At 41.7% G+C, this 20,200-nt stretch overlaps 1 protein-coding gene across 2 annotated transcripts in view; it reads left to right on the forward strand.

The window, feature by feature from the left end:
• ESYT2 (extended synaptotagmin 2) overlaps positions 1 to 20,200 on the forward strand; it is a 144,357-nt gene that overhangs the window by 92,822 nt on the left and 31,335 nt on the right. For both annotated transcript variants that reach the window (XM_065400105.1, XM_065400106.1), the window contains exons 7-11: positions 8,558 to 8,613; positions 15,829 to 15,949; positions 17,201 to 17,377; positions 18,121 to 18,203; positions 19,461 to 19,509. In XM_065400105.1, coding sequence (XP_065256177.1) covers positions 8,558 to 8,613; positions 15,829 to 15,949; positions 17,201 to 17,377; positions 18,121 to 18,203; positions 19,461 to 19,509 — 486 coding nt within the window. The remainder of the gene's footprint in view (positions 1 to 8,557; positions 8,614 to 15,828; positions 15,950 to 17,200; positions 17,378 to 18,120; positions 18,204 to 19,460; positions 19,510 to 20,200) is intronic.

The following is a 20,200-nucleotide window of genomic DNA, read 5'->3' on the forward strand; positions in this document are numbered from 1 at the left end:
CAAATGAGATGTGTGGTTGATTGGTCAGTTCGTAACAGTTTAGTGTACAGTATTTACAACATATAACAAAAAATGTTTGACAATAGACCCAGTTCTGAAAACTCTTCTGTTGGGACTACGCATGTAGTAGGAGTAAGCACTATCCCCACCAGGAAGCGTTTGCAGGATCAGATCTTAAACTGGTAACGTCTTATGTGTAAATGTTTGTTTAGAGACTACAGAACACATACGTTATTTGTTTTTGGAAAGAGAAAAATCTGGTTCCACTTTACCATGTGTTCAAGAATTTTACTTGTTTTTGTTTTTAATGCTCAGAGCATTTTGACCAGAGGGCATGGTGTTTTGGTTTAAGGAATTTAAGGGGGTAGTATTTATTCTCTCTCTTGTAGTAATCAGATAACTCTCACTCCATGTTCTGATTGCGCTCTGGAACTTTGGCTGTGCAGTATTATAATATGAACAGCTTCATTTCATAGTTGGCATTCTCTGTGTGTATGTTAACTTATATACATTTGTCATTGGTTGAAAGATATCTTGTCAACACGTCGTCTTATTAAACCTCTTCATGTAACAAGTCTCATATGAACTTTTTCCCCTTGGGATATTAGGTCCCCAGGTCACCTTAAAGCTTTAGCAAGGGGTTCATAACAAGGTTGGAAAAACCCATTGCCTGGTGTTAATCTGAACAAGTAACTCTACACTGCCTGATGGAATGAATGTAATGTGCATCTTTCAGTTTGGCAAGTGTTCCTGTAGTACTCCCTGTTAGCACGATGTAAGTCATCAAGACAAGTAATTTTTTGAGAGATGTCACTTGACCTTGGCACCACAGAAAAGACTATTAACTTTTCTTTACAGCTGCTTTCCAAATGAATTGGAACTCTACTGCAAGGTTTGGTTCCACCATATGTTAGTTGGTTTTCAGCACTCCCTTAGTGACATTTCAACTGGTGAATATAACAACTGTCTGGAAGTGATTACCACTCATTGCTGTGAGACAGCAGATTGTTGCTATATTTTAGACTATTCATCAGCAATACAGAAAGTACTGACACCTGTGAATGGGAAGATGTCAGTATTCAGAGTGGAGCTCCAAACACCAATTCAGAGTAGGTCTTTGCTACACACATTTGAAATGTCCCCGCTGGCAAAATCTGAAATGTCTTTTGTGCCTCACCTATTCAGCATACGTTAACTTGCATCACCCTTTATTCATCCCAGTTAATGTGTCCCCAGTAGCTTTGCCTACTGTTTCCACAAAAACAACAAGGAGTCCGGTGACACCTTAAAGACTAACAGATTTATTTGGGCATAAGCTTTCGTGGGGAAAAAACCTCACTTCTTCAGATGCATGGAGTGAAAGTTACAGATGCAGGCATTATATAATGACAAGAGAAGAGCGTACTTCACAAGTGGAGAACCAGTATTGACAGGGCCAATTCGATCAGGGTGGATGTAGTCCACTCCCAATAATAGATGATGAGGTGTCAATTCCAGGAAAGGCAAAGCTGCTTTTGTAATGAGCCAGCCACTCCCAGTCCCTATTCAAACCCAAATTAATGGTGTTAAATTTGCAAATGATTTTAGTTCTGCTGTTTCTCTTTGAAGCCTATTTCTGAAGTTTTTTTGTCCAAGAATAGTTCCTTTTAAATCTGTTATAGAATGTCCAGGGAGGTTGAAGTGTTCACCTACTGGCTTTTGTATGTTACCATTCCTGATGTCCGATTTGTGTCCGTTTATTCTTTTACGTAGGGACTGTCCAGTTTGGCCAATGTACATGGCAGAGGGGCATTGCTGGCACATGATGGCATATATAACATTAGTAGACGTGCAGGTGAATGAGCCCTTGATGGTGTGGCGGATGTGGTTGGGTCCTCTGATGGTGTCGTTAGCGTAGCTATGGGGACAGAGTAGGCAATGAGGTTTGCTACAGGGATTGGTTCCTGGGTTGGTGTTTCTGTGGTGTGGTGTGTAGTTGCTGGTGAGTATTTGCTGCAGGTTGAGGGGTTGTCTGTAAGCGAGGACTGGCCTGCCTCCCAAGGTCTTTGAGAGTTAGGGATCGTTTTCCAGGATAGGTTGTAGATCATTGATAATGCGCTGGAGAGGTTTTAGCTGGGGACTGTATGTGATGGCCAGTGGTGTTCTGTTATTTTCCTTGTTGGGCCTATCCTGTAGTAGGTGTAGTAGGGGGGAGGGATAGCTCAGTGGTTTGAGCATTGGCCTGCTAAACCCAGGGTTGTGAGTTCAATCCTTGAGGTGGCCACTTAGGGATCTGGGGCAAAAATCTGTCTGGGGATTGGTCCTGCTTTGAGCAGGGGGTTGGACTAGATGATCTCCTGAGGTCCCTTCCAACCTTGATATTCTATGATTTCTGGGTACCCATCTCGCTCCGTCAATCTGTTTCCTCACTTCCCCAGGTGTGTATTGTAGTTTTAAGAATGCTTGATAAAGATCTTGTAGGTGTTTGTCTCTGTCTGAGGGATCGGAGCAAATGTGGTTGTATCTTAGGGCTTGGCTGTAGACAATGGATCATGTGATGTGTCCCGGATGGAAGCTGGAGGCATGTAGGTACGTATAGCGGTCAGTAGGTTTCCGGAATAGGGTGGTGTTTATGTGACCATCACTTATTTGTACTGTAGTGTCCAGGAAGTGGATCTCTTGCGTGGACTGGTCCAGGCTGAGGTTGATGGTGGGATGGAAATTGTTGAAATCCAGGTGGAATTCTTCAAGCGCCTCCTTTCCGTGGGTCCATATGATGAAGATGTCATCAATGTAGCGCAAGTAGAGGTGGGGCGCTAGGGGACGAGAGCCGAGGAAGCATTGTTCTAAGTCAGCCATAAAAATGTTGGCACACAGTGGGGTCATCCGGGTACTCATAGCAGAGCCACTGACTTGAAGGAATAAGTTGTCCCCAAATCTGAAATGGTTGTGGGTGAGGACAAAGTCACAAAGCTCAGCCACCAGGCGTGCTGTGGCCTCATCAGGGATACTGTTCCTGACAGCTTGTAGTCCATCCTCATGTGGAATATTGATGTAAAGCGCTTCTACATCCATGGTGGCCAGGATGGTGTTTCCAGGAAGATCACCAATGCATTGTAGTTTCCTCAGGAAGTCGGTGGTGTCTCGAAGATAGCTGAGAGTGCTGGTAGCATAGGATCTGAGAAGAGAGTCCCAATAGCCGGATAATCCTGCTGTAAGAGTGCTGATGCCTGAGATGATGGGGCGTCCAGGATTTCCAGGTTTATGGATCTTGGGTAGCAGATAGAATAGCTCTGGTGGTGTGTCCGTGTAGATTTGTTCCCATGCTGTAGCCAGGAGTTTCTTGAGCAGATGGTGTAGTTTCTTTTGGTATTCCTCAGTGGGATCAGAGGATAGTGGCCTGTAGAATGTGGTGTTGGAGAGTTGCCTGGCAGCCTCCTGTTTATAATCCGACCTGTTCATTATGACTACAGCACCTCCTTTGTCAACCCCATGTCATCAATTGTTTTGTGCGCAAGCCAGCAAAAGGAATAAAAGTCAAAGAGTTAGGCTGCAAATTTTATTCACACAGGTATACACACATGTGGCAATACACGCATCTCCCTACACAAAGAGACACAGTCTCTAACACACACATGATGCATGCATGCACACACCACTTGCCTACACAGAGACACTTTTTCATTTACTTTTCCAGGGGCTTCCTAAATCACCCAGCCAGGAAGGGAGAAGGGTGGGCTGGAGGGGAAAAGATGGTGTGTGTGTGTGTGTGTGTGTGTGTGTGTGTGTGTGTGTGTGTGTGTGTGTGTGTGTGTGTGTGTGTGTGTGTGTGAGAGAGAGAGAGAGAGAGGATGGGGAGGGAAAGAGGCCAAGGACGAGAGCAGGGTGGGGGTGAGAGAGGGGGGGATGGGTTGATGGAGATGCATGGGGAGGCAGAAGGCTACAGGCCCATGAGGATGTGGGGGGCACAGGTGTATAGGGACATAATGGGAGTGCAGCAGTGAATGGGAGGTGGGGGTGAGGGACATGGGGGTGGTGGCTCTGTGAGGTGGAGAGGATGGGTGGGAGAGTGCTGTAAGGGGTACAGGGCTGGGATGGGTAGGCGTGGGGGGCAGGACGGGATGGGATGGGGGAGGGATGCAGTGAGGGACATGGGGATACGGGGGGTTGAGACTGGGAGGGATGCGGGATGGGGATGCAGGGGGGTTGGGACGGGGAGGGATGCAGAGAGGGGGGTGGGGGTGCAGCCCCGTTCCCAGCACTCTGAGATGGTGATACATACCTCTAACTCCTGGGTGCCGGTAATGGGGCGACAGACTGCGGTTCACTGCAGGGCATGCGCTGCAGCTCGAGGAGAAGAGGGCCGGACAGCAGCGGGAGAGGCGTGTGCCACGCAAACCCTCAACAGCCGCCTTCTGAGTGCTCGCGAGTCGCACTAGTTCCTCCCCTGCCCTGACCCAGCCAATGGGAGCTGCACCTGTGTGTGTGTGTGTGGGGAGGGGGGGGATGCAGCACGCGGACCCCTCTTGGCAGGCCCTAAGGCTAGGAGCCAGACATGCTGGCTGCTTCCCGACCCAGGAACCGTGTGGCGGCTAGCAGGGAGTCTGCCAGCCCTGCTGCGCGGCACGTCCCGGTCAGCACCCGCCAGGATTCCTTTTCGACCGGGTGTTCTGGTCCAAAACTAGACACTTGGAAACCCTAGGCACAGCAGCAGCAGTGATGAGTGAGAGCAGTGCCATGACTGGATCAAGGTCCCAGAAGTGCCTTCCCCCGCACAAGTTCCCATCACAGCCATTGCCTCCACAAGCTTCCCAAGGGCGTAGTTTGGAAGCCACAAACCTCTATCCTCATGGTATCTGAACTCCATAAAATAGTTGGAGCAAGGGTACTGGATGTCAAGAGATCTGGTTTCTCACTACCTTACTGAGAAATTAGGCAAGTTGCTTTGTAGATACAAATGTAGTCCCTCAGTTTTTCAGTCTATACAACAGTAGTTGTACTTACCCACCTTCATAAAACCACATTGAAATCTTCAGATGTATGGTAGTATGTGAAGTCATAGCCTTCTTGTTCACTGTTAGTGTAAGGATTCAAAAGGAACTTTCCAGTTAAAGCAAACTGTTGAGATAGATTTGGCTCTTTAAAAAGAATGGCACGAGCTTTGGTTTTGAAATAACAAAATGAATACACGTGAGCCTTTCTGCATATTTATAGTAATCATGTATCATAGACAGTTGCAAAAATCAGTCCTTGATATTTGCAGGTAAAGAAACAGCATAGTGGTTCAGCCAAAAGGCAGAAAGGAAACAAAAGGCTGTTGTGCCATTTTGCTTATGCAGTCATATTACCATTTGAGTAGATTTTTTTTTTTTTACCACTCAGCTAATTTTTATGCAATTGATAGAATATTTTTTAGAAAGTAAAAAGGAGATTGTACCAAGGAAATTCAATTCTGTCAACTTGTTTACTTATTCAAAACCAATATGAAGCTTTTTCTTGCAAGAGAAGTACAGAGGGAGCTGCTGGCATTGTTTTAATTTTTCTAAACCAAAAAAGAAGATTCTCTAAATCAAACAATTCAGTTTGTGTGTGTTTACATATTTTAACTTTTAAATTATATGGATTAAATGCATATCAGCCTACAAAGGTATCAGCCATGGACTGCATCATTTGTTCTCATAATACAAGAATAAAGGGACATTAAATGAAATTGAAAGGCAATATATTTTAAAACTGGTAAAGGAAAATATATTTTGACACAAGGCACAATTAATCCTAAGCTCACTGCCACATAATGTCATCGGGGCCAGGATCATAGTAGGATTCACAAAAGGATTAAGAATTTGAATAAACAATAAGAGCATCTACATTTATATAGTAAAAAATAAAAAGGCATATAAACCCTGAAGCTAGGTTTAGGGAAGAACTTCTCCCATGGGGGTAATGCATGCCACAAAGAGTTCCGTGCATGAGGGTGGTCAGAGCAGGTCAGTCTGATAGCCAGTTGGCCTAGTGCAGTGGTTCTCAAACTTTTGTACTGGTGACCCCTTTCACACAGCAAGCCTCTGAGTATGACCCCCCCTTAGAAATTAAAAACACTTTTTTAATATTTAACACTGTTATAAATGCTGGAGGTGAAGCGAGGCTTGGGGATGGAGGCTGACAGCTCATAGTTGTGAGCTCAATCCTTGAGGGGGCAATTTAGGGATCTGGGGCAAAAATCTGTCTGCGGATTGGTCCTGCTTTGAGCAGGGGGTTGGACTAGATGACCTCCCAAGGTCCCTTCCAACCCTGATATTCTATGATATTCTATGTAATAACCCCGTGACCTCTTAACGACCCCCAGTTTGAGAGCCCCTGTCCTAGTGGTCAGGCAGTGTCTCCACAGTTCTTTCTGGTCTGGTCATTCTAGACAGGGCTCTGGCTGATTCGTATGTGGCAGGCCTCAATCTCTCCTGAGTATTTCTTCTATTCCCCTTAGGGTTCTGTCACAATAGAGGTACAGGAGAGTAAGGTAAGGGGACTCAAGGCTTCCAACTCTACCTAGGACCCTATAGGGGTATTGCAGTGTTTGGACCACTTGCTGGTCCACCCCAAGTTATACCCCCCCCCCCCCCGGTCACTTCCTACCAGGCTGTGGCTCCTCTGGGGCATTGTCATGGGCTCAGGAGTATCAGGTTAGTCTGTCAGTGGGACAAGATCTTGTTTTACTCCGTCTCTTGTGAGTTTCAACTCCCAAAGAAGGGGGAGCTGAATCCGGATCATCACATCCAGAGTAGCTTTAGGAATGCTGCAGCCAGTCCTTTCACAGCTCCAGGCTCCTTTCACAGCTTCACAGTCTCACTTCCTGGTGCTGTTACCTGCTCAATTTAGAGTACCAGGTCCTTTTAATTATACCTCCCTCCTCCCTAGCCCAGTACTGCTCTATGCCATGCTCAGGTTTAGTGTGCAATCTGCGAACTCCATCACAGAGGTTCACCTTGTAAATTGAGGTGGTGCATTTACAAACATTGTTCTAGTATGTCACTAGCCAACTGAGAAGGAGAGATACTAACAAATAGAGCAGAAAGCCTGAAGAGAGGTGGAGTTCACTTTCTGAACATAATTTTCAAGAACCTCAGGTTTATGAGTGATTTTTTCATAATGTCCAGTGAATTACAGTAGAACCTTAGAGTTACAAAGACCAGAGTTATGAATTGACCAGCCATCCACACACCTCATTTGGAACCAGAAATACGCAATCGGGCAGTAGCAGAGAGGGGCGGGGGGAAGCAAAGACAGTACAATACTGCGTTAAACGTAAACTACTAAAAAAAGGGAAAACAGCATTTTTCTTCTGCATAGTAAAGTTTCAAAGCTGTATTAAGTCAGTGTTCAGTTGTAAACTTTTGAAAGAACAAGCATAACGTTTTGTTCAGAGTTACAAACATTTCAGAGTTACGAACAACTCCCTTCCTGAGTTGTTCGTAACTCTGAGGTTCTACTGTAAGTAAAAATATAAAAGGTAGGTTTTCATTATCTAGAGCAGTGGTTCTTAACCTGGGGTGCGAGATGCCCTTTCCGGGGGTGCAAGACACACCAGATTTTTTTAGAAGGTAAATCATCGAAAACACAAATTAAGCACAGGCATGTAAGTACAACTACTTTGTTTCATCAAACCTATGTATTTATTAACATTATACATTTTTTAACGATTACTGTAATATACAAACAAAAATATATCTAGGTTTAAAGAACTTACCTACTTCAACGATTTTTGATAAGGGGTGCGAGAACATATTTTGATTTTTGATAAGGGGTGTGAGAACATATTTTGAGATTCAAAAGGGTGCAGGCTACAGTAAAGATTAAGAACCACTGATCTAGAGGTAGATGAAAAATGATGGCCGACTCCAGTAATAGGTTATAGTTGATACTGAGTCCACTGAGGAAACTTGTTTTATTTGTAGACACAATACTGTTGTGTCTTTCATTAGTCACTTTGTCAAGAAGTATGTGCAGAATGAACGTATGAATATTTGACCAAAGGAGAAAACCACTGATTATAGCACCAACCTTATTACACAGGAGGGCCACAGAAATCTAAGCACAACCTTATGTGGGCCAAACAGATTCTACATATTTTAATAAGATTTAAAGTCACCTGTATTAATTTATATTTTAAGTTCAGCTTGTTTGTATGTATTTAGATAGGTTGTTTCTATGTATAGTGTTGTCTATTTACACGTGTACACTAAAATGATGTAAACATGATGACAAAACGCTAATGAATTGGCTGTTATAGTGTGTTGAAGCAGGCCACGGGCCTTATAAAATGCTCTAGTGGGCCACAGGTTGGGCACCCCTGGGTTATAGTAATATGTTGTTGGTTTGGCATGTCTAGAACCCTCCTGATACTGTATGTGTACATTTCATATTGAGAGATTAATGATAGGATCAGTGTGTTTTTTAGTTTAAAAACAATAGATTCCTGGAAGCTAGCCATCAGCTTAACACCTATCAAAATGCTTATTTTGTCAGCTTTGTTTCTTCAGCACTGAGAACTGTGAGCAACTTTTATTTTTTCTCCTGTTTACAGCTTCTGGAAATTAATTGGACAGGACTGACCAATCTTCTGGATGTTCCAGGACTGAAGTAAGCATAATAAAAGTCACTGTGTCTGTTTTGCCTCCTTGTCCATCTCCTCAAAAAAAGTGTGTGTGGAAGAGGCAGAAAGTTAGAAAATCTAAAATATCCTGGTTAGATCTGAAACCAGCTAAATATGTAGGTTAAATGTCTTATGGCCCCTTGCCACTTAATATTCCATTTACAGTGTGTAGAAATTATATAACAATGAGGATTTAATGATAAAAAATTATAGTAGTATAAGAAAGGGTTATGTCTACAAGAGCTGGCTTTTCCAGCAAAACAGTTTTCAGTCACTTTATTCACAGGACTGGGATCCAACTGCTTATATGGAATGCTGCTGGGGAGCTGGGCATCTAATCCAGGAGGCTGGAACCAGGGCAGCTGGCAAACTGAAAAAATCCATTTCGGTACTTCTGAAATTGAATTTTTCTTGCCTTTCCTTCCTATGAAAAATTGTGATTGAAAATTTTTGCAGAATGGAAAATTCTGTTCCCAATAAGCTCTCGTGTCTAAGCTGTTCCCAATAAACTACTACTATTGTGTGTATATGTGTGAAACAGCAATATGCCTTCAAGGGCTTGAAACCTCCCATTCACTTCAGTGGGGGAAAGAATTTGAAAAAAAATAAAGAAAAAGTATTTATATGAATTTCAGTTACTGATTATGGTCTGCCTGTTTAAAATTTATGGGGTAATATGGGGTATTCTCATAGCAGTTAGTTTCAAAGGTGTTCATGATTATTTTTTCCTCATTTGAAGTGTTCAGTTTCCTTCCTTTCAAAACTTTCTTGGGACCCTGCACTGTATTAAGTGGTGACCAAAGGAAGTGATGAAGGAATATTGCTTTATATTTGAAAACAGAAAAAACATGTTGACCTGGGTTTCATGATTCTTTGTGATATTAAAGGATAAAAATTCTTCATGAAATAAAGAATTGGGAGAGGGGGGAAAATGCTGTGATATAAAGGCTTTGATACTCATTAGGATAATACCATTAATTCCTTCACATTAAAGTTATCCATGTTTAGCCAGGGCTTTAAACTGTTGTAATATTGGAACAAAGCCTAATGAGAGGAATGAGTTTGACTCAGACATTTGGGATCAAATTAGAAGACTGGCAGGCCAATCACCAAAGCCAAAATTATCAAACTTAAGTTTGATACCTGAAAATAAGATGTTTAAACTCTCAAGTGTTACTTGATTCCAGAATCGTTTTGGTAACCTTGGATAAAGGAATGAGATGAAAATCCTTCATTACTCAAAATGTATGACTAAAACGTCACTTAATGATATTTGAAGTTGTGTGAAATCCCAACTGAACAAATTGAAATTAGAATTGCATTAATAAAAATTAATAAAAATTAGGATAATGGTTGCCTAACTGCTTTTGTTTAGAGCCCACTTAAAACTGACTCTTTGAGGAAAGAAGTCCTCTTGGCGAAAGAGAAAATTATGTACTTCTAGACTATAGCCTTTGAGTAATCTTTTGCTGTTGTCAGCTAATAAAACTGATTAAGATATCAGCAACATTTAGGCCCACTAGACTTTAGAGATTCTTCTCTCTCTCTAGATATATATTGTTTGCTTGGAAAACAAAGACCTAAAATGTAAATAAAACTCTGTAAGTTTGCCAAAGTCAAAAACTCAGTAACAGTTACCATAGCACCCTCAATTTGGCCACACATCTACATAATGTGTGCAGCGTGGGCGAGGTGGAGTTGCTGTGGAAACTAAAACTGAATTGACTCATGTTTACTTTCACCGGTAACACTTTAGTGCTGTATTGGTATTTATTTTCCTTGATTTGGGAAGATGGACATTCAAAACAAATCTATTTTAGCCATGGTAACCAGTGATGAATAAGATGTTGCTGCTTGCAAGGAAGGACATAAAGTCTCCCATTGACCATCTAATTCGTGCTTGTGGCTCTGGCAGTTATGTCAGCTGTTTAACGTTTTTGTTTAAATGAGGGGAAAATAATTTTATTTTGAAACAATATTTGAAGTGTTTATCTTAAGTAATAACATTAGCTTTTTATCACTAAATTGCCTCAACATTTTTTGTCACATGCTAGCAGGGATTAGGACTAACTTTGATGCTCCTCTCCTGCAATACGTAATGGGTGCATTAATTGAGAGTTTCTTGTTGTATTATTTGAAACTGGAAGGAAACTTATTTGAAACTGATAAAAAGAAATATCTGATTTTACAAAATATAATTAACTTATGATACAAATTGCCACAAGACCTCACTGAAGCCATGAGCTTAGTAGAATTCAGTGTTTACATGGGTACAGAATACCCACAGCTATGTTAGAGAGGATGGTAAGAACTTTATAATGTAAGTGACATAAACATTTATACTTCAGGGCACTAGTGAACCATTAACTGACAGGGATTAGGAGAACACTTCACTTTTGGGCAAAATACTCCATAATTGTCCAGTATGTGTTTTCTTGCACCACCCTGAAGCATCTGATAGTGGCCAACATCAGGGTGCTGGATGGATCACTGGTCTGATGCAATTTTTCAATTCTTATGTTCCTATAACAGTGGTTGCCATTAAGAAGTCAGTTGTTTGCTAACAGGTGCCATAGTTACCAGAGTTATTTCTTATTTGAGGTGTAGGAGGAAACTGGGGAATCACAGATATAAACGGTGTGTGGTGTCTGACTGCTAACCAATAACTGACTTAGTAGCAACTACTGTACATCAGCCTTCTGTACAAAGTTGAAAATGTTTTACTAAACCAGTGGCATTTTCTCTGTAGTCTTCATCAATATAACATTTAGAAGAAAACAGTTCTTTCCTGAAAGAAGACTTGATAGCATTTTCGCTTTACTAGACACACCTCGTCTTGGAGTGAAAAAATGTAGCAATTCTAGTTTTGTCACAGTCCAGCTGTCCCAAACTCAGGATGTTAAATATTTGAGGTTAACTGGTAACGCTCCACCCATTACAATAAGCTCTGTAACTACAGGCCCCTGTTGCTGTCTCATGTGTTTATTTTCACTTGAGCTGTAAAACCTATCATTGGCTAAAGTGTCACAAATATCTGTTTTAGGCTTTTTACTTGCCATATTTTGATTCCTCTATTTGATTCCATACACCCATTAAAGATAAAAACATTTTCCTAGGAGTTTAAAATATTTTGAAGACCCAAAACTATCAGCTGAGTATTTTGGTGAGAAAAATTTGACACTACCAGTTTCATTAAGTGACCACCTCTAGGGTTTGGTAGTGGAGTTTCAGGGAAGGTTTGGGAGTGGTGCCTTCTGCCAGCTGCATGTTTCCCTCAGGTAACATGCTCGATCAGAGATGCATGGGAGTCAGGAGGAGGAGGCCTTCAAAGCAAATTTGTAGCTTCAGGTTCAATGCCTATTTTAGTTACCCAGTAGTCACACTACAGGTAATATGTTGATTCTGTTATCAGCCTCTCTTTTCAGAGGTTTATCACATACCAGCAAATACTCTTCCCAAAATGAAACTTTAATATGCTTTGATGCAACATTCCCATCTTACTTGTTTCTTTACATGAGAGTTTATTCATGTATTAAAAATGTTGGTTTACTGCCTAAAAACATTTTAAACTTTTAGCTAACTCAAAACTGGTTTAGTCTGTTTTAAACAAAAACAAAAAATCAAAGCAAAGACAATAATATGAAAAGGAGTTTAAATATCCAGGAATTGTAGTGCCTATGTAATCCCCACACCTCTTAGGTGTGGTGCTCTGTCCCATCTAGTGGCACCGAGACCACTTAGAGATTAAGGAGTCTGCTACAGCCTTAGCTAAGAGGCATGTGGGTTTTAGCTCATGCATTTAGCTCCAGAGAGCCAAGTTCTATCCCACCCCCTGACAAGTGTCATTGGTGTTACACCTAGGCACTGTTTTCTCTCTTCAGATAAAATAAAACTTTCTGACAGTACAACTTGCATTTGGATTTGAATGTGTCAGCAAAACTCTGTGCAGTTCTGAGGATATATGTGTAGGAGTAGGTGTGTTTTGTGCTAGTGAAGGATGGCAAGGACAATGTAAGATAATGGTGACCAAACTGACCACTGTAGTATGTGTGCATCCAGAGAGTGGTAGGCGAGTGCTGTTTTCTTACAGCAGGGTACAGATTTTAGTAGAGACCCAAATTGGGGCACAAAATATATCTTGTGATTAGGGCCTTGTCAACACTTAAGAATAACCCCAGTTCAGCAATTGGTGGGGCCTGGACTGTACTCTTCTTGTATCGATAAGGGGAACCAAGAATTCACCTATCAGTTAGTTCAGTCAGTGCCAACGCTGGCTTGCCCTTGTCTATACTTAGCTGTCAGCACTTATTCCGCTATACCAATTGCTGAATCAGGGTTACATCTGAGTGCAGAAGAGACCTTAAACAAATTGTCCACGTTCTATGTCCTATTGTGAGTAGTCCAGAACATTTGCTGATATTTATTACCCTAAGTCCTATCTACACTGACATTTCAAATTAGCACCTTTAAAATGTGTGGCTTCACTGGCAAAATCAAATCTGCAGTTCACCACTGGCACAGCTGAACCAGCTGTAGCAATAATTGAAGCTGTTATTTAGAGAGGGCTCAGGTATGTTTCCCTATGTTATCTAACTGTGGTTACAAACTCCTAAACCTCATTATGGTGCTGCTACCACTCACACTGTACCAGTCGTGAAATACATGTCCAATTTTTACAAGTGTAGACAGTACAACCAGACAGTGTTGTTTCTCTAGAAATGTGCTAATATTGTTTCAGAGCTCAGTTTAGACCCTATCTTACTATTTTTCTCATTGGCATTGCTCAGGAGAAATAAGATTTTGTTAATGATTCCTAACGAGTATGATTTTAGTGCCCTTCTCTTCATAATGTGACACTAGTTCTCTGTCCGCTGCAGGCTATACTTCACTCTCACCACACACATTTTTTCTTCGTGCATTTTTTTTTAATTTAAACCCTCCTAATTTCTTTGAATGCATGCAAAAAGATAGCTTGTTTTGTAACAGTACAACACAGCCTAGCTTTCCAAAGCAGAGTTGAATGATTAAAATAGTCACATTTAAAAACTAAAATGCACAACGGTGAACATCTGCCTCATCAATATGTAATGGAGGTAACAGACCTTATACTTTATTCAGTAGCCTTTTTTCCTGGATGATGATGGTGAGAGGCATAAGAACATAAGAATGGCCCTACTGGGTCAGACCAAAGGTCCATCTAGCTCAGTATCCTGTCTTCCGACAGTGGCCAGTGCCAAGTGCCCCAGAGGGAATGAACAGAACAGGTAATCATCAAGTGATCCATCCCCAGTCGCTCATTCCCAGCTTCTGGCAAACAGAGGCTAGGGACACCCCATTCCTGCCTATCCTGGCTAATAACCATTGAAGGATGAATTTATCTAGTTCTTTTTTGAACCCTGTTATGGTCTTGTCCTTCACAACATCCTCTGGCAAGGAGTTCCACAGGTTGACTGTGCGTTGTGTGAAGTCTTTTATTTCTTTTAAACATGCTGCCTATTAATTTCATTTGGTGACCCCTAGTTCTTGTGTTATGAGAAGTAGTAAACAACACTTCCTTATCTACTTTCTCTACTCCGGTCATGATTTTATAGATCTCAATCATATCTCCCCTTAGCTGTCTCTTTTCCAAGCTGAAAAGTCCCAGTCTTATTAATCTCTCCTCATACGGAAGCCATTCCATACCCCTGGATTAATTACACTTGTTGAGGGAAAAGCAGAATGTATAGCAAGAGAATCTTAGGCCTTTCCATTATTTTACATCTGCTGCTTCCACCTGGTGGCCATATGGGGTGAAAATGCTGGGTGGCTTAAAATTAAGGCTACAATTTAGTCATGGGTATTTTTAGTAAAAGTCATAGATAGGTCACAGGCAATAAACAAAAATTCACGGCTATATCCTATCCATGACTTATACTAAAAATACCTGTGATTAAATCTTGTGGGGTAGAGGATGGAGGGGGACCACTTCTGGATGGGGAGGTGTCCGGGGCCAGCAGTACCAGCTGCCGGGGACCGCGGACCACGGCTGCTCTGACTAATCACCTGGGGACCGCTGCCGGGGCCAGTGGACTGCAGCTGCCAGCAGGAGCGGCTCTATGTATTTTGCCGCCCAAAGCACAGCAGTCAGGCAGCCTTTGGCGGCATGACTGTGGGAGGTCCCCCGGTCCCGCGACTTCGGCGTACCCGCCGCCAAATTGCCGCCGAAACCGCGGGACTGGCAGGCCTCCCGCAGGCATGCCACCGAAGGCAGCCTGACTGCCGCCCTCACAGCGACTGGCAGGCCGCCCCCTGTGGCTTGCCGCCCCAGGCACACGCTTGGTGCGCTGGTGCCTGGAGCCGCCCCTGGCTGCCAGGGCCGCAGATCGCAGCTGCTTCCGCCGGCTGCTCAGGGTCCGCTGCCAGGAGCTGCGGATCACGGCTTCACCGGCTGTCCCAGGACCACTGTCGAGGGCCACCGGAGCAGCGGCTGGTGTGACTGTCCCCAGGGTTCACCTGAGTAGCTGGTCCCAGAGTCAGCTGCTTGGGTGGCCCTGGGATCAGCCACACTGGTCCCTGCAGAAGTCACGGAGGTCATGGAATCCATGACTTCTACAACCTCCGTGACAGACGTGAAGCCCTACTTAAAATCCAGATAAATTAGAGGGGAAAAATCTATACAATTTCCACAGAAGAAAATGTGCCCTGTAGCCAAAAAAATTGGCATGTACACATGCAGCTTAATTGGTGAACAATATAAAGGGCAAAATGTTGATTGTTACAAAGTTCCTGTACAGTGCTATGCAATAAAGAGGGAAAAAAAGAGTAAGATGTAATGCCCACTCCCTTCTCACTGAGGATGTTGCCCATATACTTTTAAACTTCAGTAAGGACTCAAAACCTACTCTCCTAAAGTAGTGTTACTACCAGGGCTTTGGAGCTGTGCTCCGGCTCCACTCCAGTTCCAGGCAAAAACCTGCAGCTCCACTGCTCCGGAGCTGCTCCAGCTCCAGGCTCCACTCCAAAGCCTTGCTTACTACAGCATTTTTGCTTATTGTCCTGTAGTATGTTAGTATTTTAAGGATAATTCTAGATCTGCTAAGAACTTCTATTATGAAGATGATTGCAAGGGGTCATGCTCAAGCAACTACAGTACGTTAATGTCTCATGAATATGTCCTTAAGATCTTTTATCTTGTTAATTAATTGATATTTTTTATCCAACAGTGGTTTATCGGATACCATAATGTTGGATATAATATCCAACTACTTGGTGCTTCCAAATCGAATCACAGTCCCTCTTGTGAGTGAAGTACAGATTGCCCAATTGCGGTTCCCTATACCAAAGGTAAGCACTTTTTGTATTATAAAGTAAATTGGTATTAATATATCAATTGAGTATAGTATTGATGTTTTTCAAGATATACCGGTACCTATACGTGTGTGGGTGTATAAAACATTACAGCTTACTCTGATTGCAGTCATATTGTTTACATTGAGGTTCCATTTATAAGTAGTTTATAAGTGTTTATAAACTATAGCTGTAAGTGTGACACCAAATCCATTACCTTCTGCGTTGGCAGAACCTTTTCCTCCACTAACCAAAGAATATGGTTAGATGTTTAGACCAAAGCCCCAGATGGGTGTTTTTATTAAAAAATCAAATAAAATGTACTATTTAATTTTAGATGATAGCATTTGTTGGCAGGTATGGTGCTGCAGGGATGCTCTACCTTAATTTCCCCCAATGGGTTGTCAGTAAGTTTAGCATGGTTTTAATTAATCGAACAGCCACTCCGCCTCCAGCCCCCTCCCCCTTCTCAGGGTCTCATTTATTAATGGGAAGTTCAACACAGACACAAGAAAGACCTTCACCCAGGCTTCTTAGACTCAGATGGAGTATTCCCTCCTGCTATCAGTCCCATGTCCAGATCCTTTACTCGGGAGTCACTATCAATGCTGATTCCTTCCTAGGAACAAGGGCCTTCCCTGCTGTGACTTCAGCTCTTCTGTAGGCAGCACTCAGCTCTTCACAGTCTGGCCTCCTGCAGCTATCTGGGAGGTCCCTCCTGAAGCTCCTTTCCCTGGTAGTTCTCCTGCTCTCTTCCCTGGGAGCTTGCCTCCTCACAAGTTGTCTTTCTCTAGGCCAACTCTCCCTAACTGAGTTCTGGTAGTCTTTTATCAGGTCTTGGTCCTTGTTTGCCATTTAGCTGCCAGCCAGTCATCTCGGTGGTTAATTACTTGCAGGTGGACTGAGATGAGCTGGTTCTCCTTAAAGAGGCCCATCACAGATAGATTTTGTCATCTCTTCCCCTTAAAGGAGCCAGCAACTCTGTGACACCTGTGTTTGCAAAAAGTGCCATTAGCATTTTAATTACCGTGTCTTTGAAGACCTCAACTGAAGGAAGTCAGATACTGTAGATTAAAGTTATTACTATAAAATGTTTGGAAATACAAACTCGTATTCAACATTAAACACAAATATAGTCTCAAAATAGTGATGGAATGTTTTTAAAGGATTTACAGAAACTGCTTTTGAGAATATTAATGATGATATATATTTCTAGATCACCAAGTAAACACTTCTTCATTTTCTCAGGGTGTTCTAAGGATACACTTTATTGAAGCTCAGGATCTGGAAGGGAAAGATACTTACCTAAAGGGAATGGTCAAGGGAAAGTCAGATCCTTATGGAATCATTCGTGTTGGCAACCAAATCTTCCAAAGCAAGGTCATCAAAGAAAATCTCAATCCAAAGTGGAATGAAGTGTTTGAGGTACAATCTGCCAGAGTTTGCATTGCACAATTTAAAATAGTTCTCCAATATGAGTCACTTTGTTCTGGTCAGTGGAAAATATTAGGGAGATTTTGCAGATAAACTTCTGGATGTGTCTCCTGCTAAAATCCCAGTTATTGATACATAAATGGTCTATTGATTTAAGGTGTAGCTTTCTTTAGTCTGGGGTTAGTCCCAATATTTCTGAAGACAAATTCTAGGCATACTATCAAAACATTAATATATAGAGTAGGAATGTCAGAGTGGGCTAGATGCATCCCATTCCTTTAAGGGAAGATCTGTCATTAAATTTTGCCATCATCACACATAAATCATGAGATTTTTATCACATTTAACAGAAAAATAGAATATTAAACCAAATCACAGTGCAGTAGCATACATATTTCCATCTACAGGAACATACATATAGAGTTAATTAAAATAAGTGAATCTTTCTAAAGCCAGGAAGTGCTGTGTTAAGTATAAAACTTCATCCTAGCACTGTTATTTCTAGATAATGTTACTGATACATTATAATGCATCTAGTTTTCAGCATTTGGATGCTAAAATCACTTTAAAATAGTTGACTCGGTCCCCAAATTCAGATGAAATATTTATTATTGCATTTTCTTTGTGTGGTGACAAATGCACAGTGGTTCATAATTTTTCACGATTGTTTTGCTATAGTAATACTGACTAGGTAATCTCACCCGTCTATCTGCTAACTACTACTATACTCCTAGGCCTTAGTGTATGAACATCCTGGACAGGAGCTGGAGATTGAGCTCTTTGATGAAGATCCAGACAAAGATGACTTTCTGGGAAGGTAAATACAACAGGAATATCTATTGTTAACTATGGCCAAAGAAATGAAATGTTCTGAAGTACTCAGCTGGAATTTCTTGCTATAAAGGTTTGCTATAAAATAAAATTTAAAAATAACGTATTTTTTTAAAAATTGTAAATAAGCAAATAGAAGAATTCCCTAATTCCCTGGATATGTATTCTGGAATCCCAAACATATATGTTACTGTTGAGTACCATTTTGTAGATAAAATTGATCTCTATTTGCATACGAAAACACTTTAAAAGAAGTGAATTAATTCTTAAGCAATCTAACATTTTGTACAAGTTTATGATGATACATACTTTTTCTCTTCCAATTTAAAACTTCAAAAATGTGTAGAAATGGAAACATTTACAGAAAAGTTGGTAATGTTTCCAATAAAATTATTGTTTTAAAGTAGTGTTATAAAAAATGGTACACCAGGTAATTTTCAAAATATTCCTTATAAAAATGTCTAACTCTGGACTGAAAAAATTAAATGCTTGATGGAAATAGATATTGCATTGCAAAGTCAAACCTACGGGGTGTGTGTGTGTGTGTGTGTGTGTGTGTGTGTGTGTGTGTGTGTATAATTTCCTTGCAGACAAAGTAAAGATAGCTTCAAATGACAGAATAACTGCCCTTTTTTTCATTGTAAGCAGAGTTTGAAAAAAATCCTTGACACTTTACTTGTCCAAGAACTAACCCTGATAGACTGTGTGAAAAATCCCCGAACTGCCATATCTTCCCCAACAAAATGCTTATCCACTGCACCTCCCCACCAAAAAATTTTTTTGTCCCACAATCGATTCCATCCCTCCTTCTTCAAATAATTCTGCCATCTTACCTCTTACAAGGCTCCCTGACTTCCCTTTGCCATGTTAAAGGAGTAGCAGTGCTTGGCCAGTCTGCTACTTTTCTCCCAGCTCCTCTCTTGAGAAGGAACCTGCTGCACACAGGTGCTGACTTTCATTTTTCTTGGTGGGTGCTCCACCCCTGCTCTGCTCCAAGACCCCCCCCCCTTCAATCTGCCCCTTCCTCTGAGTGCCTCCTGCCCACCACCGAACAGCTGATCGGCAGGTGGCTGGTGGGTGCTGAGCACCCACTTTTTTTTTTTTTCGTGTGTGCTCCAGCTCCAGAGTACCCACAGAGTCGGTGCCTATGCTGCTGCAAAATTATGCTTGCCAGGATAAATGGTTTTTTCAAGTCCCGTGCTAGGCTTTGTGATTCCCCTCTAAAGTGTTTTTGTTCTTCTAGTCTAATGATAGATCTAACTGAAGTTGAGAAGGAACGCCTGCTAGATGAGGTAAGTCTGTCACTTTTTGATAGGAAAACTCTTGCTGTGTACTCACTTGTTTGCCCTTTTTTCCCCCCACGGCAATCAGTCCTGCAGTCCTTACACATGAGTGAACTCAAGTGGCATGTCCCATGGTCTGGTCCCATGGATTATAGTTGTTAAAGACTTCATTGGGATTAGACAAAGGAGTGAGTGGTTTGGATCAGTGAAGGTTGCAGGAAGAGAGCCTTCCTTCATCTTTTATCACACCGTGCCTAAGGTTGCCAGCATATGCAAGCAGGAATTAAGCATCAAAAGGATTGACGTATTTTTGGTGATTTGGTCTTTGTAAAAAGCAAAAACTCAGTAGAATAGTTTCTTTTGCCTAGATGAAGTACTATTAGACCTGTCAAACTAATTAAAGTAACACCTGTTATACGGTTTTGATCATGGAGTGGAACTTTGTGCCATACAGCGGTTTTATGGATTTACTGTAACATTATATTGTATTTGTAATTCCCAGACTTCTTTTACATTTTTTGAAGAATTATTCCAATGATTTACAGCATTTTGTGCTGCAAGAAATTGGGACTGCATGACTGGCCAATTTATGTTATGGAGCTGACCAGTTGTATTATATCTTAGTCATTTATGTAATGGAGCACATAACATCTCTGAATCCTTTTACCTTTCAGACTCTGCAGATTAGAGCTCTACTTGA

Source organism: Emys orbicularis, chromosome 2, assembly GCF_028017835.1.
Source record: "Emys orbicularis isolate rEmyOrb1 chromosome 2, rEmyOrb1.hap1, whole genome shotgun sequence".
Taxonomy (NCBI): Eukaryota; Metazoa; Chordata; order Testudines; family Emydidae; genus Emys; species Emys orbicularis.